Source organism: Syngnathus scovelli, chromosome 7 (assembly GCF_024217435.2).
Source record: "Syngnathus scovelli strain Florida chromosome 7, RoL_Ssco_1.2, whole genome shotgun sequence".
Taxonomy (NCBI): Eukaryota; Metazoa; Chordata; class Actinopteri; order Syngnathiformes; family Syngnathidae; genus Syngnathus; species Syngnathus scovelli.
Window position 1 is genome coordinate 2,744,240 of NC_090853.1, and position 24,142 is coordinate 2,768,381.

Here is a 24,142-nt window from a genome sequence, read left to right on the forward strand (position 1 = left end):
CTCCCCCGGCTTGATTTGTTTCTTTCTCTCTCGTCCGTTAACTTGATTGAACCCAAAAGCGGGCGTCTGACACTCTTCCCTCTTTAGTATGAGCGCCCTGCATCCCTTTCCCCTGCGTTAATTCCAATTTAATTGCCAGTTGCCTCAAGGCACTTCAATAACAGTAACAAATGATTTGATTTAGTGGACCTCATCAGACTGCATTTTAAATGTGACACAGCAACCCCACTTGAATTCCAATGAAGTGCTGGCACAGTCCCGTGTTTACTAATGATCCTCCGCTGGAGATGTCTGATTGAATCTCAGTCAGGAGCGATGGGCTCCGTCGAGCATCGGCAGAGGATCTGAAACCTGAGCAGACGAGACAAATAAGGAGCCTCATAATCTCGTATGAATGCCCCGACTGTCTCGAGAGGCGCGGTTTCGTCTATAAAACCGTAGATTAGCCGTCTCCTCGGCGCTGGCGAGCGTATGATTTTGCCCGGGTGGACTGGGGAAGCGGCGTCCAGAGCCCGTCGCTCAAACGGCGCTCTGCGTGACGACGGCCGAAGGATGCACGTCTCGTTTTGACCGAAACCAGCCCCGCCGGCGGCTTTCCAATCTGTATTCCTCGCCACACTCGGCGCAACAGGAAAGCAGCCCCAAAGAGATGCCAGGTCACACACAGGATTAAACTGGATTGTGTTTTTTTTTTTTTTTTTCCTGCAGTCCTGCCTTTAATGGCTTGATATCACTACTTGACATTCTGCGCAGGGCGCACGGTGTAGGCATCATTTAGGGTGGAGCCACTATCAGCGGCTCTTTCAGCACAGAGGACTTCACAGGCTGCGGCTGACTCTTGATGGGGAATGAAGAGAATAATTACACATCTAACATAGCAGGAAGGAGCCATTGATTGTGTGATTGGCATGCGCTACGTCGGCTGGGAAATTCTTCAGGAAAACAATGACTTTCATGCTTGAAAATAGAACGTATGAAAAAAAAAAAAAAGGCTCACAGCTGAAAGCGCCGGCAGGCTTTTAGGGGAGTTGGTTTAGGTAGAGACACTTGCTCTTTGAAAGAAGCTTTTCCCTCCGAGGACTCGCACAAAGTTGAAGTGACCCAGTTTCCCCACTTAAGGCCCCGAGTCTGCACGCCGTACTGAAATAACCGCGCGCCTCCGTCTCTCCTTTTGTGCTTTCTCCAGGGACTGACATGGCGGTGTTCTGTCTGCTGTGCGCAAAGCGCTTCCAGACCCAGAAGGCCCTGCAGCAGCACATGGAGGTCCACGCGGGCATGCACAGCTACATCTGCAGCCACTGCGAGCGACCCTTCCCTAGCCACACCACCCTCAAAAGACACTTGCGCTCGCACTCGGGTAAGAACCACCCACGCCGTTTTGGACATTTAGCATTTCACTAAACAAAGACACAATAAACTAATATGAGCAGGGGCGAAGCTACAGGGTGGCTTAGGGTGATCACGGCCACCCCTTGTCACTCACTTGCCACTGTCTTATCAATCATCACACCTCAGAGAAAATTTGGATTTCTTTCACATGGTTGTAGTATTCCTAGATTTTTTTCAATATTTTCAAAATACTAAATTAATATCCATTTTTCTAAATGATAGGCAAAGTTGTCAGTGTGCCATTTTATTTCATGAAATCCGATTATAGAGAATGATGCACCGTCACCCTGGCCACCCCACGGAAAATGTTCTCGCTACGCCCCTGTATACGAGAACACTAAAATTGAGGACACGCTTTAAGATGCCTTGATGTGCCGTTCTGGTTATTTTCATGCTAGTAATCATGTTTTCTACTACGCCTATACTAGGGGAGTTTTGCGTGGTTCAAATTTAAAATAAAAAAATAAAGATTGTTATCATTAAACGTTTCCTCCATGGAGTAACCCTTCAATGACGGCCTTTCAAAGCAACAAAAAGGCCAACAAGGGTTTGAACTTCAAATGTTACCGCTGACATTGAAGTCCCGTTAAGTGTAAAGGCCTCTCTGTCACTTATTCTTCCTATGTGCCTCAATTTCTTCCGTTAATTGATTAGCACGCATCATCTCCTGGCCCGCTTCTGCATCAGATGACTCACCTCTACTGTGACAGCACTGTGCCGTTCTGGCCGGTGCTTATTTTGGGCAATTTCATCGTGTTTATATTTTTGGGTTCTTAGACAGCCGTCGGGGGCTTGTGCAAATTCACGGCTGTCAGTTCCGGTGTGGTTCACGCGAGGCGATAGAGGGAACCCAAATAAATATTGAAGGGAAAAGCAAATGGAAATGACTTGTCTTGCGCGTTCTCGCCAGGGTGAGTTTTAACGCCGCGAGAAACGGAGCGATATCTGCCGAGGAGATGTCCCCCTTTCTTCTCTTACCTTAAATAACACTCTCTCAGCTGTCAGGACGGCTTGATGTCTAGACGGGAGAAATACATAATTGATGTGAAGAGACAGAAGTGAGGGGATTTTTTTGGCCGTGACAGCGTATCTTGTTTGTGTGCCGCCATTCTGCTTGGAAGTAACATTTTGTAAATGTCAGTGTGGGGTAGGTGGGTGGGCGGAAGGGGAAGGGGGGGTGGGGGATATATTGGGGGTAGAATTGGCCTGTAATGAGGAGAGCCATGTATCCTGGGCCTTGGTTGTTGCTGTGGTCACTGAGATAATGAAGCACATAGGTCATTGGAGATGAGTCAAGGCATCAGCCGAGGAGAGAAATGGATTAACTACAGTATAGAGGCGAGAGCGTCGCACGTCCGGAGGGCTTTTATCAGCCATTAGCCCGCCGCCGAGAGGAGTCTCCTCCCGTCACAACATTAGCGACGTGCGGCGGCACACGTGCTCGTTCGGGCTATTCGGAAGCGGCCGAGGCCGTTGTGTTGACACGAGATGAATTTTTGGTGGGGGCTTTTCAGGCGATCATCCGTTCGAGTGCGAGTTCTGCGGGAGCTGCTTCCGAGACGACGGCACCCTGAGGGGTCACAAACGCATCCACACGGGAGAGAAGCCTTACGAATGCAACAGCTGCGGGAAGCGCTTCAGCCTCAAACACCAGCTGGAGACGCACTACCGCGTGCACACAGGTGAGAGCCAAGAGCGAGATGGCCGATGTTAACACAACACTGTCTTAAAGATAGGTCACTAGATAAATATCGTCAAATTTCTGACATTTTTTGCATATTTGTATTATCCAACAATTCCAAAAATTAAAAATGTGACTATTCTTTATCCCCTGCAAAGAGCTAATAATACTGCAGCTGACTGAGTAGTTGTGACTTTCCTCTTCCTGTATATACTGTACGTATTAGTATTATAGAGCCCTCTAGTGGTCAAGCTACACAACACACGCAAGCCAAACTGTGAATGAAACTTCTTTTGGGGCTGATTCTGATCCCGATATTTGTCATTGTAAAATTCCAGACGGACGATTAACTTCAATACATAATGAATAAAATACGTTTCGGTCCCTCAATATTAAATCAGACAGATATTAAGAAATCCTTTTGTCACCCTCAACTAATCCGATTCCAAAATGTCTTCCCAGGTGAGAAGCCATTTGAGTGTAAGCTGTGTCACCAACGATCCAGAGACTACTCGGCTATGATCAAGCACCTGCGCACGCACAACGGCGCGTCTCCATACCAGTGCACCATCTGCCAGGACTTCTGCCCCAGCCTGGCCGCCATGCAGAAGCACATGAAAGGCCACAAACCCGAGGAGGTGCCGGCAGACTGGAGGATAGAAAAGACTTATCTGTACGTCTGTTATGTCTGAGCAGGTCTTGGACCCGGGGGTGGGCGCGGTTGAAAAATACGGCTGAGGTCATAGTGGCGACTCTTGCCGGGTCAAATTTAGAAATGCAAAAGTCGAGAGGTAAACGTGCTGAAACGGTAACGTACTTTATGACATCGTCTGTGCCATTTAACGATAAAAGCGTTTGGTGAACCACACGCGGTCTTTAAAACACGAGCTCAAAAATGTGTTCAAACTGTGAAAAAAAAAAGATGCAGAAAGCAACCAGCGCCGACTGGCCCACTTGGTTCAATCGAGTATTCCGTTCCCTTAACCACACCGCAAGGAATTCCATGCAAAAGTGGCAACCGAGGACACGTTTACACGAGAACAATCTAAGAAAAATGGGAGTTTGGATACGTTTCTTCGCGAGGATATTTGTCAAGTTTTCAAGTCACAGTTCCACGGTTTTCATTTTTTACTCTGCAAAACACTGTGACTGATCATTTTTGTTCAAATGCTCCAGTGTATACTAGTGAAAGACCAGATATGTTTTTTTTTTTCCAAAGCCGATACTGATTATTAATAGTCAAGATGGCTGATCACCGATATTTGAAAGAGACATTAAATTTGCAGTAAAAGGGAAATAATCGGTGTCAAAATTGATTAAAAAAAAACATGTTTGCTAAAGTACCTTTTCAAATTTGCCACACCTTGTAACTTTTTCTTTTAAGTCTATACATACAGAGAATAAATCTTTTAAAATGTAAAGTGAAAAGGTAAAAAAAATTCTCTAGAGTTAACCAAAAATTGTTCTTTTATCAGCCTTGAGATTATGGAGGAAAAAAAAAAAAGGATAATCGGTCTATCATAGTTTACATTGACCCTAAATGAGAAGTTGCACGATTGACAGTTGCTCTGCCATTGAAATACCTAAAAATATTTTGGTCATATAAACGCTGGTTGTTGACTGTTGAAAAGTCATTTTAATGAAGCGGATTAAAAATGTCATTTTTGGCTGTCACTCAGTTTGAGATTAGCAACAGTGTCTGGGCTTTTTGACCTGTCTGAGTGGCTCCCTTGATTCGGCTGTTAAATTTTCCCCGACTATTTGACTTACCTTGCTGTTGTTTTTATTTTAATTTTTTTCGTTCTTGTGCATGTTTTACTTGAACTGTTTTTTGGCCTCACAACACGCGAGCTCATAAATGGTCTTTTCTCGCGGCGGACGGCGTCGCGAGTTCCGAGGTAGCGGGCTTCAATGTCATTCAGTGTCATTGCTATTTTGTTGTTGTTTGTAAACAAATACGTGCTGATTATCACCACCGCCGCGCGGGGTCATCCGCCATTTTTCCCCGTTTGTTGGCAGGCAAACAGTGTTGATCCGTCTGTGGGTTTCTTTTCCTAACAATTACCGTCACAATTTCAATGGTCAAACTGTGTCAGAAAAGAAAAAAAAAATGTAAAGAGGCTCAACACGGCTTTGATGTGTTTTTTTTTTTTTTTTTAATCACCGTCTATAATTAGATGTCTTATAAATCACAAAACTGATGAAAATAGAACATGAAAAGCAAAGTTGTTTTTTTTGTGTTATTTTTAAAGAAAATCCAGACAAGTGGCAGTTAGTGTGAGTTGTTGTGTATGTGTCATGTACAGGCCGTCCGTCCTGCGTTGTTGTTCCTGTGCAGGCCTTATCCTGTTGTATTTTTGTATCACGGTAATTTGCTGTCTTGTTTACATTTGAGAAACATCTTTAACGTGTGTGTTTTATACGTCTCCGATGGGGGGAAAAAAAAAGTTCCCTTTTTCTAAGCGGAGCGTTGACATGCTTGTGGGTCTGTGCTATTGGTGTTTTTTTTTTTTGGGGGGGGTTTCTCGCTCCCAAATTCGAGATGAGATCTACGTCTCGAAACATTGCAACTGGAAGCAACATACTGTGATTGTGACGCTCTGATGCAAGTTGCCAGCAAGGGCGATGTAAAAAAATGTTCAAATTGCGTTGCCGATTGAGTGAAAGTTAACTGTGAGGGTTTTTTTTTTTTTTTCTAGGGTGAAAACGGTGTACAGCACATCGTGGCAACTTGATGCCATGACACACATTCACTGTATCTATTCTATACATGAACATGCACTATAACCAGTTTAGTCAGTGGACCAAAAGAAATAGAGCACTTTTGTTTGAGATGATTATTTTTTCTTTTTTTTTAAATCTTTGTATGTTGTGATAATGCAGATGTCTTTTTTTTTTTTTGGTTTAGTGTGTCCTAGAAGGCTGTGATTCGCATCGTTTCGATATGTCGATGTCTGTCTACCTCAGGGCCAGGTCGAAGCTCGAGCTGGTGTCCAATCAGGGTTGTTCTTCTTGCCATGTGTGCAGTCAAGTCCCTCCTCATTGCAGCTTTTTAACACCCCGTGTGGAAAGTGTTTTCTCGGTGTGGATTCAGGCACAACTCTGTACGCGTCGGTGTTCGGTGGCATGGTCAGAAAAAAAAAAAGAGAGAAAAAAAAAAGAATTAAAAAACAATTTACTATTCTATGCATTTCGTCTCTTCTGTCTGCTGTTTGATCAACAATTAAATGGATGGAAGTTGGCTCATCAAGATAACAGGCTGTATTTTTTACAACACACACATGCATATATAAAATTACATAACATTATAGAATTTATATTGTATGTTTGCTCCACCTAAATGTTACCTTCATTTTCATTTCATTGTGTAGAATTTATCCGCCACTGCGGTAGTTTTGTTAATTCAGCTTCAACATTGGGACTTTCACAGCTTTTGCCATCGTCACGCCGGGCAATTCCCTCTTAACACTTTATTGGCTCCGGCCACAAACCTTCCCAGTGGCTTATTTATTTGTGTCATGTGGGCTGGAATGATTCCAGACTCTGTGCTGACCCCTGATGGCACCGTGCCGGAGCCGCAGCTGGCCTGCGTCTTAATCCAGATGTGGAAGGAGCTCAAAATGAGAGTGGCGGGATTCCCAAAGCTCCATGTGCGGCACGGTGAGAGTGGCAAAGCTCAGGCAGACCTCTTAATTACAAGTTCTGGCAGCAGTTTCTTTATGCGACAACACACACGCACACCATGTTTGCGTAATACTTTTAACACCGTGCCATGGTGTCCTTTAGTCAAATTCTCCATGGCCCGGTGTTGGCATAAAGTGAACTTGAGAAATAAGAGCAAATCAACAACTCACAAAATGCCAACACAAGCCAGGCTGCTGTGTTTGCAGATTTGCTGCAATCATCACCATCCTGTTTTATAATGCCATCATGTGTATTTCGCCCAGGGGGATCATTTCGAGATACATTTTCTACCATTATTGAAACTGCACAAAACCATTGCGTAAACTGTAAAAGTTATATACAAGAAAAATCTGTTTAAGACAACGGAGGGGATTTTAACCAAGCCTCAGTTTCTAAAATGACTGATGTATTTTTATCACACAATTAAAATACAACAATGTCAATTTCATCAGTCAGAAACTATCATTGTCTTTTCAGTCCACTAGATGGTAGTGACTTCACACACAAAGATGCCAACAGCCTCACAAGAAGCCATTAGAAATTTGTAAAATACTAAACGATCACCTCTGCCACTTGATTCACCTCTGTCACCGGTACAAGGACACGCGCCGGGTGCAGGAGCAGATTGAGCGCAAACGTAATCTCCTCTGTTTAATTACAGCGAGCATCGTGGGCAAAAAAAAAAAAACACAACACACACATTATGGTCGCCATCTGGTGTGGGAGAAGGCCCACCCCTATCAGCCATCACATATAAAGTCCGACATGACAGCAATTTATGCAACCTGCCACGTTCAATACAGAGCCAACAGCTTATTGTTTAGCAGTGTTGCGACGAGGGCAACGCACAATTTTCAATTGTCGCCACTGCGCTGTCACGTGATTGGCCAAAAAAATGCGCTCATCGAACGATACAATTATATGTTCTCAGGTCAGACAAAGTAATTTTATTAAAGTTGTATTAGTATCTTCTAATACTAACCATCAACCAATGAGCACAAAATAGTCATTATTTGAGTCTTTTCTGCTTAAACTGCACTCATATGAAAGAGTGTCCCCAAACTAACCACAAGGTGGCAGTGTAAGTAAAGGAATCCCATCGATACCGATCCGACTGCTAACAGAGAACAACCTCAGCTGCACTTCGGCCAATCTGTCAATTTTAGCACCGTAGGCAGTACACCATCCCACGTAATAGACGACATTCACATTCCCGATTAAAATAAGCCCGTTTCTCGGCGGCTATACATCCTGACACGTCTCTCGGGCCTCTCTTGACGCTCCCTTAAACACATGCGGCGGTTATCGATCCGAACGTTGACTGTCATAATCCGAGGCAGTGCCGGTAGTTTCCCATCTTCAAACCGTCGTCAACTTCCGTCGACAAATGATTGATGGATGCGGCGACTGCATCGCCGTGTCGTAAAAGGAATCCGGAAGTGGGAATGACACACTTAAAGTTTTACCACCTATACGGTATTCGCCGTTTAATGTTTTATAAGGTGACCTTTCCTATCACATGCTCTAAAGTTGTTAACTTCTGCCGAAGTAATCTATTGCCAATTGATGTCTGAGATTGTTCCTCAGGTTCTGACGACAGAGATGGGAAGAACAATCCAATTATTGTGAAGAGTGTGGTTGATTTGCGGGTAATTGCATGTTGATTAATTGTCTCTTTAAAATGGAGGGCAGTGCTCACCAATAGCGAGGGGTCGCGCTCAACAACATCAGCAAATACAACACTTAAGAATCAGCAGGATCTCAGCGGATGCAGGCAAGCGAATGTTATCCGAGCAGCCTCAAAAGCCAGATTTCCTATTTCCTGTTGTGTCCGAACCTGGCGTGGCGGATTTGCAAGCGGGGACCCAGAGACCGCGACTGATGTTCAAAAGTTTGGATACGGAAAAAGGCACTAACAGGAACGGTTTGAGATGAGAGCGCAGTAGATCTTCGCACGCTGAGCGGGGAAAATGCTTCCGTCTGAGCGGGGGAATAGATGTTGATCCAAACTGGGGCCTGGCCAAACTGAAGGCAGAGTGAGGTACACAAAGAAATGGCTGGAAGGATTCAGCCCACAGCCAGACCCAACGGCGTTTGGCTTCTGTTGTTCTAATCACCATCGGTTGGATTTACTTGCGAAAACTCAATTCCATGAGGGGAAGATCACAAGGACAAATGGCCGGTCGCTTTCTGACCCAGATGAAAATTGCAAAAGTTAAATACGAATGTTAGGCACTTTAATCTCTCACTCTCTAATAGCCTTCTTGGATAGACTCTGAAATGTTGAAGAGCCATAATATCCGAAAAAACTCACAGGGTCCATATCAGGCCAACAGAACACTGCGTTCTCAGAATTCAGGCCTACTTGTGATTCTCAGAGTGTTCAAAGGCAGAACGGGAGGCAGAGCCGTCAGCTATCTTATTTATTCCGTCTGAGAGGGCAGACAGTCTTTCTAGAGAAAACTGTCCGATTTGACAAAGTCCGACTCAGGTTGGGGTGAATCGTCCCTTGCCTTTTGATCCTGACACTGGCCATGCTAATGCTAACGCTAATCGCTAACGCTGCTCGCTAACGCTACTTATTACCTGGAAGTCCTAGCTAACCACGGACACAACAGACTAATAGCGCTCAGATCAATCATCCCTTTATTTCTTTCCAATAAAAGTGCAAGGTCTCTTTAGAAAAGAGAAGACAAGCTTTGATCTCTCCCACATCCTACCCAAGTGCCAGAGTCTTCTTCATCTCATCTGCTAATTATTCTCAACGATCCACTTTTGAAACACTCACACGAAAAAGACCGAGCGTGGCTGCCACAACAAGAGCGAAGAGAAAGTCTCATCTGTCAGCGGGCATGTGGGAGGCACACTTCATTTCGTTTGCGAGTGCTGAGAGACAGAGGCTTCGGATTCCAAAACGATTGAACACGGACAAGGGTACGACTTTTCAACAATCTCCAATCATGACCTTTCCGCAATAGCTACAAACTGTCAGATGGGTTCTTGTGTAAATACTCTTCCTGGCAGAGGTAAAACATGCCCGGTATCGTCTGCAACCAGCTGGAGACGCCCCAACCCGTGCGGCACCTGACAAAGACCAGGTTCAGTTTAGTCTCCGAGGCCTCATGACCCTCCCCTCCGATGGACAAACAACAGCCTCATTCACTGCACCTCTGCTGACCTCATTGTCTCTTTGTGAAGGGAAAATCCACAGTTGCATTCTGTGAAACGCTCCAGCACCGGACACCCGGCTGATAGTCGCCGGTAGCTGGGCCACAGTCTCCAGATGAGCTTGCTAACAAAATGGTAAGAAAAGAAGCTAACCGGCACTTCCTATTTTCCCTATCAGAAGTTAGCAGTGCTATGATTCCGTAGAGTCCCGATGGAGACGCATTGTCGGTTATTGAGAATCCGATGGCCATCAGTCATCCTTTTCCCGCCGAGAAGACGGCAGTTGTCGACCAAAGAGAGGGAGCGCGGAACTACTTGAAAAGGTTTCGCAACGGAACACAAGGTAAGTGCCTGTCATAAACGGTTGATCACCATCTAACAACCTCGAACAGCTTAAACTTAATCGAGCTCGCCTTTTCAAACCGTAAAGACGCTAACTGCTGTTCGGTTTTTGCAAACAGTCAAGAACCAAAATGACAAAGTGGTGAAAGGATCCATGTGCCAAATATTTCTGTCTTTGCTTTGACTAGGCTGTCAGAGGTAATCTAAGCTGCAACGCTTTAGTTTTATGTCTATAACAAGTGCTTATTATTTTCACCTAAAATTTGATAGCGCTCATATTAGATCGCAGGTGTTGTAGCGCCGCAAAAAATGTTCACTAATACCAGCAAAATGTAAAATACTTGCTGCTCGGAATGTTAAGTCGGGGAACTCCGGGAAGTGAAGCAGCGCAAAAGTTTCTGAAATGCCAGCTGGTGCTGACATGCTAGCAAGTAGCGAGGGCACTTGTAATTTGTGACTAGTGAGCATGCATATTGAAGGCAGCCAAAATGTATCAATTTGTCGCTCTAGCTCGCAGGTTGGTGAGGCTGCTGGCAGCTGTGTGTGCGCTCGGGCTCTTGGGAGGATTGGCTGTCGGCGTCTGGTTCCTAGGTGAGCGCTGTGGCTAAGATAAATAAGCACCACTTACTTAGTCATCTCTATACGTTTGGCTTAGCCTCGTGCAGCCAACCTGGTCGGTTTCGTGAGGATGATAAGAAAACAGCTGATAGATTTATTTAAATTGTCAGAAATAAATGTGACGCTATTTATGTAATTACTTATGTTTATTTATGTATTTATTTAGCCACACTGAGATAAAGCTATGTTTCATGTTAAGGGTACACACTGTTATGCAGTTGTGTAACAATTTTACCCAATGATGGTTCTCAACAGTGGCAGTCGTATTAATTAACGACATCATGTTTTCGCACTCAAGTCAAGTTTCTCCTGAGGCCGTCGTCCTCCCACAGTGCAGTGGGACTCGGGGACGCAAAGGAGACGTCCTTCTGCAATGTGACAGAGGACATTACCATCGCCGACCCCAGGAAAGGTCTGTGTCAGCTCCCTTTTTTTGTCGCTAATTGGAAGCAAGATTGTACTCTGCTATTCATGAAGGAAGAGAGGGATCGTAAAGTTGCTTATTGTTTTTCGTCGGAGTGAAGGCCACGTTTCAACTCTGATGTAGACTTGAGTGGAAAATTACCATTTAAAAGCTGACTGTTGTTTTCTTTTTACTCTAGAGACTTGCCCATTGACTGGCATAAAAAGACAGAGTAATTATCTGTGCTTATTTGACTACATTAGCATTGATCCGATTTGTTTTCATTCTTTTATGATGTTCTCCACAATCTGTTCGCACCGACGGACGGTTAATTAAACGCTGGCCGAGCGCCTGCTTCTGGAGGGATTTTCAATCAATCAGGTTCAGTGTTTTACAGGATCAGCCCCGAGAACTCTCTGTTGGAGATCCAGCTGGGAAAGCTGCCCACCTGGCTGCCGGTGTGCTACGAGCGATGGAACGCGTCGCTGGGTACGCTGGTCTGCAGGCAGCTGGGTTATCTGAGGTTATCAGACGAGACTCGCTAGATTACGGCTTAAAACCGAAAGTGCTTAAATGGCATAAAACGTTACAGGCTGACCGAGCACAAAGGTGTGAATCTGACCGACATTGGGCCCAACTACACGGAGGGCTTTCTCCAGATTACCTCCGAACATCGAGGCGGTCTGGAAAACATGTGGCGGTTCAGGTAACGCTTAGCGGACCCGAATGGCGGTTGGTTATTTCAAACAACCCCGAGTCTGGTTTCATTTTAGGCAGAGCTGCATCACTAACAAGGTCATCGCCTTACAATGTTTCGGTGAGGCCGCGACGTTACGGAAAGTCCGTTTCACGTCGGGACGATTTCCAAATGGATTTCTTTCCTTGGCTTCCAAGAGTGCGGCACGCGAGCCAAATTGGCCAGAATAATCGGCGGAGTGGAGGCTCCGCTGGGAAGGTGGCCCTGGCAGGTCAGCCTCTACTATAGCAAGCGTCACACCTGCGGTGGCTCCATCATCAGCAGCCAATGGATCATCACAGCTGCTCACTGTGTGCACAAGTAAGAACGGGCTGACCTTTGCGGCGCCGACAGTTCGGGCCGGAATACGACAGCTGCGCCGCATACGGCGCCGGCGATAGTTGCCCCTTTTATGCTTGACGTCTACAAAATGTCAGCTACAGGCTGCCGCAGGTGTCCAGCTGGGCGGTGTACACGGGCGTTGTGACGCGCAGCTCGGCGAACATGGCGGAGCGCACGGGGCACGCCGTGGAGACGATAGTCTACAACGAGAACTACAACCACGTGAGCCATGACAGCGACGTCGCCCTGATGAAACTGCGGACGCCGCTCAATTTTTCAGGTGCGTCTGGAAACCAGCGTTCTCGAGTCAAAGGAGACTCCGCCCCCTCCAATTTAAAACAGTTCAAGGCAGCTCTGCTTACCTTGCAGCTGTCAAATGTTTCTACCGCCGTGTATTTGTGACTCGCATGCTTTGCTCGTCACAGTTTTGCCACCATTTCATATTTCTAGAAATAGGCAAATAACTTTAGACATACTTAGTTATTTGGATTTTCCACAGCACTCCAGGGAAGCAACTATTTATCGTACAAGTCCTTAAAAAGTCAATTTTCCACAGTACGTCTCCTTTAAAGCTTAAAATAGTTCAGATTCGGGAATCTTTATTTATCCCGCTGGGCAATTAAGAGAGCAGCGAGCGGCACAGACAGCTAAGAGTAATATTTTTTATTTATTTTTATTGTTTAAGGGAAAAAAAACAGCTAAGACTTTTATCCCTCCCCTTCTGGAAAACCAGACGCTCAAAGTCACAAAAAGCAGTAGACAACGTAAAAAAAGACACGGTAGAATAAAGACACCTGTGTGGAAAGAAATCCCTTAGCTTCCCAAATAAAAATGTGTGAAAATAAATGTCTTTTAAATTTCACACACCACAGACATAATTGTTGTTAGCAACAGAGCCTAATTAGAATGATTAGCTCAAAATCAAGCCGTTCTCTCTAACACTGTAAAACAACATCCCACTCAACTGTCAATCAAATACCGCCACAACAACCAGGGGGAAAAAAAACTATGCTACATCATCTTCCTTATGTTCACACAATGAGGCGCTCTAAAGTGACTTCCCCTTTCTCTAAAATTAGACACAGTTCGCCCGGTGTGTCTGCCACGGTACGACTACGACCCTCCCGCAGGGACGCAGTGCTGGATCTCCGGCTGGGGATACACACAGCCTGATGGCGGTAAGTCGGGCGCCACTCCCAAGCAAACATCTGCTACACACACTGAGCAGCTGTGCTCTCTCTCGCTTTCTCAGTTCACTCATCCAACACCCTGAAAGAGGCCGCCGTCCCCGTCATAGGTACCAACAAATGCAACAGCTCCTGCATGTACAACGGCGAAATCACAACGCGGATGCTTTGTGCCGGATACACGGAGGGAAAAGTGGACGCGTGTCAGGTCAAAATCGGACTGTACCTTGTTTTGATGTTTCCAAGACAGGATCGGTGGGTCATGGATGATATTTGCGTTGCAGGGGGATAGTGGCGGGCCTTTAGTGTGCCAGGATGAGAATGTGTGGAGGCTGATGGGGGTGGTCAGCTGGGGGAACGGCTGCGCCGAGCCTAACCATCCTGGAGTCTACACCAAGGTGGCCAAATTCCTCGGATGGATCTACGAGATGATGGAGGTGAAACCATTCATTAACATTACATGACAGTTTACATAACATTGTTTAAAAAACTTAGCAAAGAAAAACCTTGTGTACCCTTAACAAAAATGATGCCTCCATTTTGTTTATTATCTTTACAGACCTACTAAGGAGGGACCACAACTTGTTTTCTAGCATCTTTCCCATCCACCATCAATTTTTTATTTTTGAATTTGTCTTTCTCTGACATATATATCTGCCTTCTTTCCACTGGCATCTTCTGTCTCACCATTTGTATCAAGATGTACTGTTTTTTATCTTTTTTATTGCACCAAATATAAACGATGTCATATGCTACTTTGCGTCAGTTGCAGTTCCTCTCTTGGCCACAAGTGTCGCCGTTGTAACGCGTCAACTCTGCCAAGATACCATAGCAACAGACAACACAGCTGGAATCTGCATGAATCGCTTCCATTAGTTTTGATGCCAATTAGTAAATAGGATTAACTTTATGTATTTTTAATTATATTTAACCAAGACTCCTGTTCTTATCGTAGCTTGAATTAACAAAAGGGACGGTTTGTTTATTGCCTGCCACTTTTATAGTTTTCACTTGCGAACAAGAGAGCGTTAGCATTCGCTAGAAACTTCGTGAACTGACGCGAATGACGACAAATGCGGCTTTACAACGATAACAGCGTTAAAAGCGTCTGATAATACACAAATTATTTTTTTAGTGAGTGAATAGTGTTTGGTATTTGTATTGGGAGACGTACCTTTCTACCAACTCTCACTGTCTTGGGTTGGTAATGTCGGCCGGCGGCGTCCCAGGAGATGTTCTCCAGCAAGTCAACCAGCTGTGGTCCATGTTGGACGACCTTTGCCAGAGTGACCCAGAAGCTTACCGAAGCTTTGTGGAGAAACAGGTGAAATCCGGGATAGAATACAACGCTCCACCTCAACTCGATTCGTGTATCCGCATCGACATTTTGGTAAGTAGCTGTATGAGTTGTTTTACTTGCCGCGCTCACTGCAGGTGTAGCTCATTAGCAAAAAAACATGACGTCACACGTACGCACCTCACCGCCAGCTACTTCCGTTTAAACATTGAGCAAATAAATAATAATAATTTATATCAATTGTGTTTTTAGACGAGTGTATTTTTATTTATTTTTTAATTCAATGTTTTACCAGGTAAGCCAATTAAGAACACTTTCTAATTTACAATGGCGACCTTTTACAAAATTAATAAAATCGAGGCCATTTTGTGATTTGCTGTTAATTGTAGAAACATTTTACCACCTCAACACGAAAATATATTGAGGCACAGTATTAAAAATCAAAGAGTATTTCGAAAATATATATTTTTTCCTCTACCGATGCAATATATCATAGGGATATTTTCTGCTGACCATCAGTTATCCAATACTTCCCAAGGTGCATTGTGAGATGCACAAAAACATTAACTGCCAGCATCCCCACCAGGAACCACATGGAGACTTAATGTACATTAACATATGCAGCTGGAAGCGTGTACCAACATCCCAGGATCCCAGCAAGCCATTACCAGTGTATGCTGGAAGCCTGGAAGCACACACAGATGAAGGTCAGAGAGATTGATAACCATACAATATATGCCAAATGTAAACACCGTCTTGTGTATCAGGTGCCTACACTGTGCTGGACATCGCATTTAATCCCGAGGTTCTGCAGGATTGTAAGAAAGACAAGGCCGGGATGGACCAGATCTATATGTTGGCTCTGAGCTTTGCACAGCAGCAGCATGGGCTCAAATTGTCTCAGCAGTATCATGTTGTTAGCTATTGCCCCAAAAACGGCCCGGAGGACTTGCGCCGCCGCCTCGGCTTCCAGCAGCAGCGACCGACCGCAGACAAACAGTCTGATGCGGGTAGGGTAATAAGTCAACGCTCCGACAAGCCGCCTCTGGCCTTTTTTGTGCCCAAGCTCATTTTTTACTTCCCACCATCATTGATAACAATCGAGACGCTTTTATTTACAGCCATTCAGAGCCCGGATTCCCTCCTGCAGCAGATCAACTCTCTGCGGCTAGCCAAAGACGACACGGGGCCGCCGGTTGATATCGTCTCACGGCCCGCCGTTCGCAAGAAGGGCTTGATCGAGGTAATCTCCTCCACCACGTACCAGCGGCCCGAGAAACCCGAGTATCGACTGGAGGTGAAGGCCAGCGCTGAGGGATTTCCATGCAAGATGGAGCTGACGGTGGAGCTGCCCAAGATTAGCTCCATGTCGGAGTGGCAGCTCAAGATGTCCAAGGTTGGCCCTGACTACTCGCCACAAGAGATTAACAATGCCATCAAAACATTGTTGTTTTTTTTTGTGCAGGATGATGTCTTGCTCGAGGTGGAGGACATCTACTACTTACTCCTGGACTTCCCAAAAGTTGTAAACGAAAACAGCGCCATCGCCGTCTTTAACAAGCGCAGTCGAAGGCTTACCGTAACAGCGGATATTTTGTGATATTTTCAGACTGGCAAAGATTAGCGTAAAGTCAAGATAAAAAATTAAAATTAATAAATGGGGAAAAAGACAGACAGGTTTTGGCAACTTAAAATGTTATTCCGTCCCTGTGAGGGCTGAGTCACTGCTGCAAACACGCCTCTCTATTAAGCAATTAGCGGGCTTTGTTTGCTAATGGAGCGTAGGTGTAATGGCTCCGAGCCGCGGCTACCGGGACCCGCCATTACCGTCCATCTCCGGAATAATTGACAGCAAAATGATGCATGCGATAATGAATGTTTATTAAAACAGCGTTTGAAAGTGAAGAGTGGCACAAACATCCACTATTTGGCAATCTAGAACTTGTGGAAAATGGCAGTAAACATCCACCCTGTCTTTTATCAATACTGTTATTTAAATTATTTTCATTAGGGACCATTATGATCAAATTGACTGATTTCATGTCCGGGTTTATGAGGCGTAAACGGCATCTGGCGAGCATTCCTCAACGTAAAATATTTCCCAGACTTTATTTCAGTCCATTGGTCCCGAGAGTTTTCAGTCAAGTTCTGCTTCAGTGAACACAACTGAGGTTTTTTTTTTTTTGGACTTCTACCTCCTTTCCCCATGATCTTCCTCCACCCATGCTACAATCTTTCCTTCCCAGCCAGGCACCACTGCACCATCCTGGAATACCTGCACAAAAGTAAATTCAAATATGTTTCCTCATAATTCAACACAGGACCACAGGAAGATGTATTAAAAATAAAAATGGGCACAGTGTTATCAACTTCAACCAGGTTATTATTAGCTCATCACGTTCTATTTCTGCTACGCGTTTTTTTTTTGCGGCGTTATAATATCCCACCCACCTCCTCTTTGACGGTGCCAAACTCCGGGTCGAGCGCTTTGAAGTGGTATCTGAAGCTGCCTTGACGGTCCACGGCGGTCTTGAAGTCTCGCAGCGTCACCTCGCCCAGCCTGACAGGACACATTAACACAAACTGAAGATCAGAATTTCTCCCTTTATGGACACAGCATGTAGAAACTAGAATTTATTATTTTTATGATGAGCTGGAGTTAATAATACAGGCAATAACTCCAAAATTATACATACCTGGAAATTATACAGTCAGACACAGGGTGCAAAATGCATCAAAAGACTTAAAAAAATAAATTAAAAAAAATCAAACCATGAGATGTCAGCATGCCTCACTGGAGCTCACTTCAGACAACATCAAAGGATTAATATTTTTTTTTCTCCAAAAGTCTCAACAGAACATAGCAAAGAAAGGAGGTTTATCATCATAATATTCAAATATTGACTTTGCACGGTTACTCTGGAACGAATAAATTCTATTTCTATTATTTCCTACGTGGAAAATTGCTTCTAAATTAAGCTAATTGTGGATTTGGTTGCATCACAATCTTTTTGTGTAATTTGATGTTAATTTTGGTCCGCTTAGTTTGATTTATTAAATACAGAAAAAATAATGCTGAATTTTATTAACATAACGTTTACCTTTTCGGTATGTTAATGAGGAAGGGGGTGAGGGAGCGATCGGTGAAGTAGAGCACTTTCGTATACACGGAGGCATCCAACCCCGGGCTGCTGTGAGAGTGAGCCATTTCTAAAAATAAAAAAGCATACAACAAAAAGGCTGTTAAAACATCTCACTGCCAATAGTGTCCTACACAGCGGAGTTATCAAACAGAAAAAAAAAAGAGAAATTTTAGTGTGCCTCACTTGAGGTCGGCGGCCACGATTCTCGATCTGAAGAGTTGGCTTTGCGGCCGGGCGATTTAAATTCCTCCTGGAAGACAAGACGTTATTCTTGGAAAATGTCTTTCCTGACCTGAGTCAATATCACCATAAGGTGCCTTTAAGACTTTCAAATAAAACAAATAATTTTCCATGGATGTAGCTACTGCTGTTAGAAATGCATTTTTGTCAAGCTTAATTAACAGTGTACATGCTAACAGCAAAACTTGCTAGCTTGCTGACAGGGCGGCCATTTTTAGCTAATGCTAGCATTTAATGAACACATGCTTGACTTTAACAAATATATTTTGAAATTTCTGAAATTATTTCAAGACATTTCACGACCACAAAGTGGACATTATGCTTGACAACATCCAACTACACACAAAATATGATAATTCCAGAATGTATCAATATTTTTTTGGACCTTCGTACCCCTTTGTTGTGCCGTCGCTGGGCGTCTGAATGCAGGCGGTCCATGAGGCTTGACACGCCCTGCTCCAAGGTGTCCAGGGTGTGATGCTGGGGGTCGTGACCGGAAAAGTTGTCCCTCAAACTACGCAGGGCCTCCCTCACCAGCTGCAGCTCCTCACCCTGTGATAATTCCAAATGACAATTCGGTACTTTCCGGCAACGTGGAGACATCATGTCTACTTACGGGTGTGGTGTGCTGGAATGCTGGAAGAGAGCTGCTGTAACCACCGTCACTCCGAAATGACTGTCACGTAGAAGACAATGTTACAATCTGGGAGTGGTACATCTGGTTTCAAATGATTTGAACAAATGAGCTAAAAGTTGGCCATCAGTAAAAATTCGAGAGCAGGGATGATTCCGAGATTCGAACCCAGAATCTCACGACTGTGAGGCAGACCTGTTAACCACGACATTATGTTCATTACCCAGTTGTGGCTAACATCACGCGCTTTGTGCTGAGCCTCGTCGTGCTTTTGCTGCTGCAGCATCCTGTCCTTCCTCCCGACTTGCTGCTATGGCAACCAAAGAGAAGAGAAGAAAAGACCTTCGTCTGCATATGGAAAACACACCTTGAGTTTGCATCAAAGCGATTTTAAGGACGCAATACCTCGTACTCGCCCAGCAGTTTGTTGCGTTCGCTCAGCTTGTCTTTGAGCACCGCCTGGAAAGTGCATGATACGAAATATCATCATTGTGGGTTGCGCCGGGTCAAATAATTTGAAAAATCATAATTTTGCTCACATTTTCCCCTTCCAGCTGTTCTTTGGCCATGTTGCTCCTCAGTAGCTCCTGCTTTAGCTGCAGCACGACGTCTTCCTGCGCAGACAGCCGCTGCTGCAGGGCATCCTAGGGGTCAAAGGGTCATTCGTTTTTGGACCAATGAACTGACAGCTTTTAAATCAAAAGCGATTTTTCCATTCAGATCGGCTTTCATCGCTATTCTTGAATTACTTTTCCAACACTGAAAGGTTCATTTACCTTGATGGCCTGAATATGGCGCACCTCCTGTTTGTGTCTCAGGAGCTCCCGCTACACATTGGACAGATGAAGAGAGACGTTTTGAGAAACAGGGCAGTCTAAAAGTTGATTACATTCACTTGGCGTACTTTGAGATCAAGGGCCTCCTCCATGCTTTGGTCCAGGCGGCTGCGCGTGAGAACCTTCAGAGGGAAACAGTAAGAGCATCCTAATTAGAAAATTTGAGAGCTACCAGAGGGGGACGCTGACAGGGAGGCCCGAGAGATCAGTGAGATTAATTTACGCTCTCCAGACGGGAGCGATGGCGGCAGAACATCAACACAACAGAAGGGCTTGAGAGTTCACACAAAGCGGAGAACGTGTCGGCCGCTGCTGCATTTTCACGACTTAGTGGACACGCGAGAGGGAAGGGGCCACGTTACCAGCTGCTGCTCGCCGTTGGCCCGGTTCTCTCCCAAATTCACAGATCCACCCGGGTCGTCCTCTGGGAGGGAGCCATTGAGGAGCAAAGCCTGTGGACAAACACGCTTCCTAATTGTTATTTCTGTCAAGTATCCTTCCCGTTTGTTATTATTGCTTGACCTCAGAGTCACACAGAGGACCATGAACGAGCCAATCACAAATAATAATATACTATATAATAATATAATATAATATAATATAATATAATATAATATAATATAATATAATATAATATAATATAATATAATATAATATAATATAATATAATAAATACATCAACAATATTGACATTAATATATATATATATTTTTTATAATTATGATTATTACTATGATTTTGCAATTAAAACGTTTTTTTAGACAGAAATTAGTTATCAATTAATTAGTTATCAATTTGCCATTTAAAAAAGTATTTTTCTATATGTTGAATAAACCAGATTATGCAGTATGATTGAAGCGAGAATTAATATTGACATGTACTTGCACAGTTATTTAGTATATGTGTATTTATATAGATACTGCAGAGGCTATATTTCGGTCTAACAAGTCCCATTTGCCGAGTTCAGGGACGCACGAATCAACTCTACAAACATCCACAAATATCTAAAAAAAACATTTATTTAACGGTTGCATCATGATTTGTCATAAATTTTAGCATGGTCCTCGGAGGACTTTGTAAAAACCAAACTGGTCCCGATTTGGAAAAAGTTTTTTACCTGGAGGCGGAACACCATCCTCCTGGCTTCCTGCATTTCCCGCTCCAGCTGCTCCTGGTGGACATCCAGCTGCTCCTCCCAGGACTTCTCCTCCTCTGGCACATTTTGCCCAAGGGAGGGGCACAACCCGCAGAGAGAAACCTCCTCTGAAATCAGAATGTTGCTTTCACTTGAATCTACTACTAGATATGGACGCAACCAACCTGTGAAATGCTCAGATTTGTCCTGGCCCGGTCCCGCTAACTGCTCTTCAGGCTGATCACGGATGGTTTCATGTCCGGGTGTGTCGCCGGAGTGGATGACAGCGTGCTCCTCTTTGGGGGAGCGCACGGGGCTGGCTGAGCTGAGGCTGAAACAGAAACAGATGGCGAGCGCAGGCAGCACCGTCACAGAACCAGCGTCCATAAATAGAGCCGTGCGCATAAAATGTTGATATAGCTTTTTAACGTATCTTGGATCATCATGGAAATGATGAATCTAACCCATCTGGGTAGATGATTGCAAATGTATACAGAGAAACATTTTTAAATCTGTCAATTTATAAGCTTGGATTTTTACGACTGGACTTCCAGACTTGACAATATCACCGACACAGGCTGCAACATGATCACCAAGAAAGGCATGCAAGCATGACGCGGAAAATTCTTCACATATTTTGCTAGCTTCATGAGTCACATCGCTCTTTGAGCTTCCTCGTGGATGGTGGTCATGCGTTTAGTGCATGTCCACTCTGTTGTGTCTGCTTGGGGAGTTTTTAAAGCAGCCTGAGGACAGGCGAAGGAGGCAAACTGTCATCATCACTTTGCTTTGTTTTGACAGAAATAAGATGAAGCTACTGTAAACTATGAACTGCGGTGTTACGTCCAGCAGGGAGATTCTATTTACCCCCCTCCACTCTGTGTGTGTGGAGGGGGCAACTCAGTGGGAAAGAGAAGCTGAAAAAAAAAAAAAATTAAAATCTCTTACTCCCCGGGCTAAACAGAGCGCGAACAAAACTGCAGGCTTAAGTGTAGTGTAGAATAAAACCACGGAAAATCCGGAGGCATAGCATTAGTGGCGTAAAACATGTTGCATGATTTAGATTGAAACTGAAGAGATTTTCTTTTCCTTTTTAGGGGGGGCGGCTAAGCTAATCGCATTATTTCCACTCTAAAACGGGCATTGCATTTTTATCTGCTTGCCAGAGATTATGTGCTCTGTAGTGCTGCTTCCCTGTCAGTCAATTTACAATAATGCTAATAATCAAATCAAGTCAAATGATGTATGTAAGTGAATTATTAGGATGGACACAAACAAGGACATATTAAAGTGGCGCTATGTTGAAATGCTAATTAAAGACATTAACAATTCAGGGAAGGGTTTTAAATGATTCTTGGGTTTTTGCAACATAGCTGCCTTAATACATGTATTTTTCGTCATAGTAACACCCAGACTCCGTTACAAATACACAAAATGCTAATATTAGCACGCTAAAGTAGCTATTTGCTAATTTGAATGTGAATAATTAGATTCTTAAGGAAAATTTATTACTGAGTGACGACAAGTACAAACACAGATCACATCAAAAAATGTGTTGAAAAAGAACAAATAGCTAAATTTAGCAATGCAGCTAAATACTGAACAGACGATTTTAGCAATAGTAACACCCAGACTCCGTTACAAATACACAAAATGCTAATATTAGCATGCTAAAGTAGCTATTTGCTAATTTGAATGTGAATAATTTGATTCTTAAGGAAAATTTATTACTGAGTGAAGACAAGTACAAACACAGATGCATAGCACACATCAAAAACTGTGTTGAAAAAGAACAAATAGCTAAATTTAGCAATGCAGCTAAATACTGAACAGACGATTTTAGCGATCAAATTTCGATGAGCTGGAGTCTATCCCGTCAAACTTGTCAAGAGTATCAATAGTTGGGCATATATAACCAAACCATTCACACTCAAGTTTTGACATCTGATTTAGGTGTATTGGTACTGATAGATGATGTCACTTTATACACTATATTGCATTTTTCTCGTGGAAAAAAGCTCTCCCAAAAAAGCCATCAAGCGAGTGTCTTATCAGAAGTTGTAGTGATTATGCTTTCAGTGTTTCTCCGAAGGGGATCAGAGCAAGCAGCCGCCCCTCCTAATCTCCGCCCGAGCTGATGACATGATGACACCATCCAGATACTTTCAGTCATCACCTAAACCGTCTCCTGCAGTCCTCCGCCTCCTGGCGGCTGGAGACGCTCGATAAACAAACTTGTTTATAAGTTGGCGGGCTGCTTCGTAACAGGGGGAGGCGCAACGTGACTGAGGAGAAATTGGGACTTTCAATTTCAGATTAGGATTTACATGAGATTAGCAACAGATCAGCATTGCCGTGTGTGATGGGGTGAAAAGTTTGACTTGTTATTTGGGTATGGAATCGGGTTGGGCCTTTGACTGAATTTGCTACAAGATGATCCATCCATCCATCCATCCATCCATCCATCCATCCATCCATCCATCCATCCATCCATCCATCCATCCATCCATCCATCCAACGTGCTCTCAAAATGGAAGCGAAGGTGCTAAGGAGGCAAAGGAGAGGGCGGTTGCTAGGCAATAGCATCCGGCCTCACTGAGACACACCCACATGATCCATAGCGCACCGTAAACAGGCAGACAATCAGGAGCCTGCTCAAGCTATCACTGCCGCGCCATGGATGACGTGATTCGTCACCGATGATAAAAATGATGTATTTGCTTCCTGCCTGGTACATGCTCGTGATGCTAACATTATAGCAACCTATTTGTTGCAGATAAAAAATAAAAAAAAGAATGACGCTCACCATTTCATCTGTTTGGCCCCCATGGCTGGAGTCAGCCGGAGCCCCGCGTCCCGGTGATGCCCTGATTCTCAGTCCGGACCATAACAGCCACGCAGGGAGGGGAGCGAGGCAAAACCGGATGACTCTCCACCCCTCACACGCGCGGTGGGAAAGAACAGTGGCGGCTGTGGCGGCGACGTGGTCCAAATCCTCTCATATTCATACAAATCCTAAATCAAGCCCTGGAAAGCCTCCTTCTGTCCTCGCCTGGCTGGATGGTGCCAAGCTGCAGGGGGGGGGATCACAGACAGAAGAGAGATTGGTGCTCAGCAGCACCAGTCACTATGCTATGCCTGCCCTTTCATTGCAAACGCACACAATGCATTTGTGTCTCCAACTATTGATGCGGCTCCTCATTTGCATGTATTCTCTACTCCAGCCATTTTCTCTCTCTTTCTGTGTCTTTGTTATTCCTTCTTTCGTTGTCAGACATGGCTCTTTTCCGTCTGGGTGTGTTTACCC

General features: G+C 44.4%; 4 protein-coding genes and 1 long non-coding RNA gene across 10 annotated transcripts in view; 3 read left to right on the forward strand and 2 right to left on the reverse strand.

Annotated features, from left to right (window-relative positions):
• Positions 1–6,256, forward strand: part of LOC125972028 (zinc finger and BTB domain-containing protein 16-A) — a 19,098-nt gene extending 12,842 nt beyond the window's left edge. Inside the window, exons 5-7 of the mRNA XM_049725287.2 lie at positions 1,187–1,357; positions 2,904–3,071; positions 3,533–6,256. Coding sequence (XP_049581244.1) covers positions 1,187–1,357; positions 2,904–3,071; positions 3,533–3,762 — 569 coding nt within the window. The 3' untranslated portion in view covers positions 3,763–6,256. The remainder of the gene's footprint in view (positions 1–1,186; positions 1,358–2,903; positions 3,072–3,532) is intronic.
• On the reverse strand, positions 5,588–14,865 carry LOC125972041 (uncharacterized). The gene is made up of 3 exons (XR_007482677.1): positions 14,725–14,865; positions 13,777–13,971; positions 5,588–6,172 (listed from the first exon to the last, which is right to left on the reverse strand). It is a non-coding gene; the product is annotated as an uncharacterized lncRNA (long non-coding RNA).
• Positions 9,577–14,305, forward strand: tmprss5 (transmembrane serine protease 5). Of its 2 annotated transcripts, none has more exons than XM_049725294.2 (13): positions 9,577–10,057; positions 10,127–10,265; positions 10,775–10,855; positions 11,181–11,294; positions 11,673–11,808; positions 11,878–11,991; positions 12,059–12,102; positions 12,180–12,342; positions 12,459–12,643; positions 13,443–13,541; positions 13,661–13,758; positions 13,835–13,987; positions 14,110–14,305. In XM_049725294.2, exons 1-13 carry the CDS (start codon positions 10,055–10,057, stop codon positions 14,116–14,118), a joined length of 1,338 nt encoding a protein of 445 aa, XP_049581251.1. In that variant the 5' UTR covers positions 9,577–10,054; the 3' UTR covers positions 14,119–14,305. The 2 variants fall into 2 exon arrangements, with proteins under 2 accessions (XP_049581251.1, XP_049581250.1); XM_049725293.2 differs by having other exon boundaries at positions 9,579–10,057; positions 13,616–13,758.
• pih1d2 (PIH1 domain containing 2) lies at positions 14,758–16,831 on the forward strand. Of its 3 annotated transcripts, XM_049725302.2 has the most exons (5): positions 14,758–14,940; positions 15,434–15,554; positions 15,615–15,857; positions 15,969–16,243; positions 16,313–16,831. In XM_049725302.2, exons 1-5 carry the CDS (start codon positions 14,758–14,760, stop codon positions 16,445–16,447), a joined length of 957 nt encoding a protein of 318 aa, XP_049581259.1. In that variant the 3' UTR covers positions 16,448–16,831. The 3 variants fall into 3 exon arrangements, with proteins under 3 accessions (XP_049581259.1, XP_049581257.1, XP_049581258.1); XM_049725300.2 differs by having other exon boundaries at positions 15,422–15,554; positions 15,969–16,831; XM_049725301.2 differs by having other exon boundaries at positions 15,969–16,831.
• On the reverse strand, positions 16,708–24,132 carry dixdc1a (DIX domain containing 1a). 3 transcript variants are annotated; one of them, XM_049725292.2, is made up of 15 exons: positions 23,642–24,129; positions 21,021–21,166; positions 20,818–20,963; positions 20,063–20,152; positions 19,769–19,822; positions 19,641–19,691; positions 19,404–19,508; positions 19,270–19,323; positions 19,088–19,171; positions 18,847–18,906; positions 18,624–18,782; positions 18,174–18,240; positions 17,949–18,057; positions 17,299–17,407; positions 16,708–17,122 (listed from the first exon to the last, which is right to left on the reverse strand). In XM_049725292.2, the coding sequence occupies exons 1-15, from the start codon at positions 23,662–23,664 to the stop codon at positions 17,039–17,041; spliced, it is 1,341 nt and encodes a 446-aa protein (XP_049581249.1). In that variant the 5' UTR covers positions 23,665–24,129; the 3' UTR covers positions 16,708–17,038. The 3 variants fall into 3 exon arrangements, with proteins under 3 accessions (XP_049581249.1, XP_049581248.1, XP_049581247.1); XM_049725291.2 differs by having other exon boundaries at positions 19,088–19,174; XM_049725290.2 differs by having other exon boundaries at positions 19,088–19,174; positions 20,818–21,166; positions 23,642–24,132.
• Between the last annotated feature and the right edge of the window lie 10 nt (positions 24,133–24,142).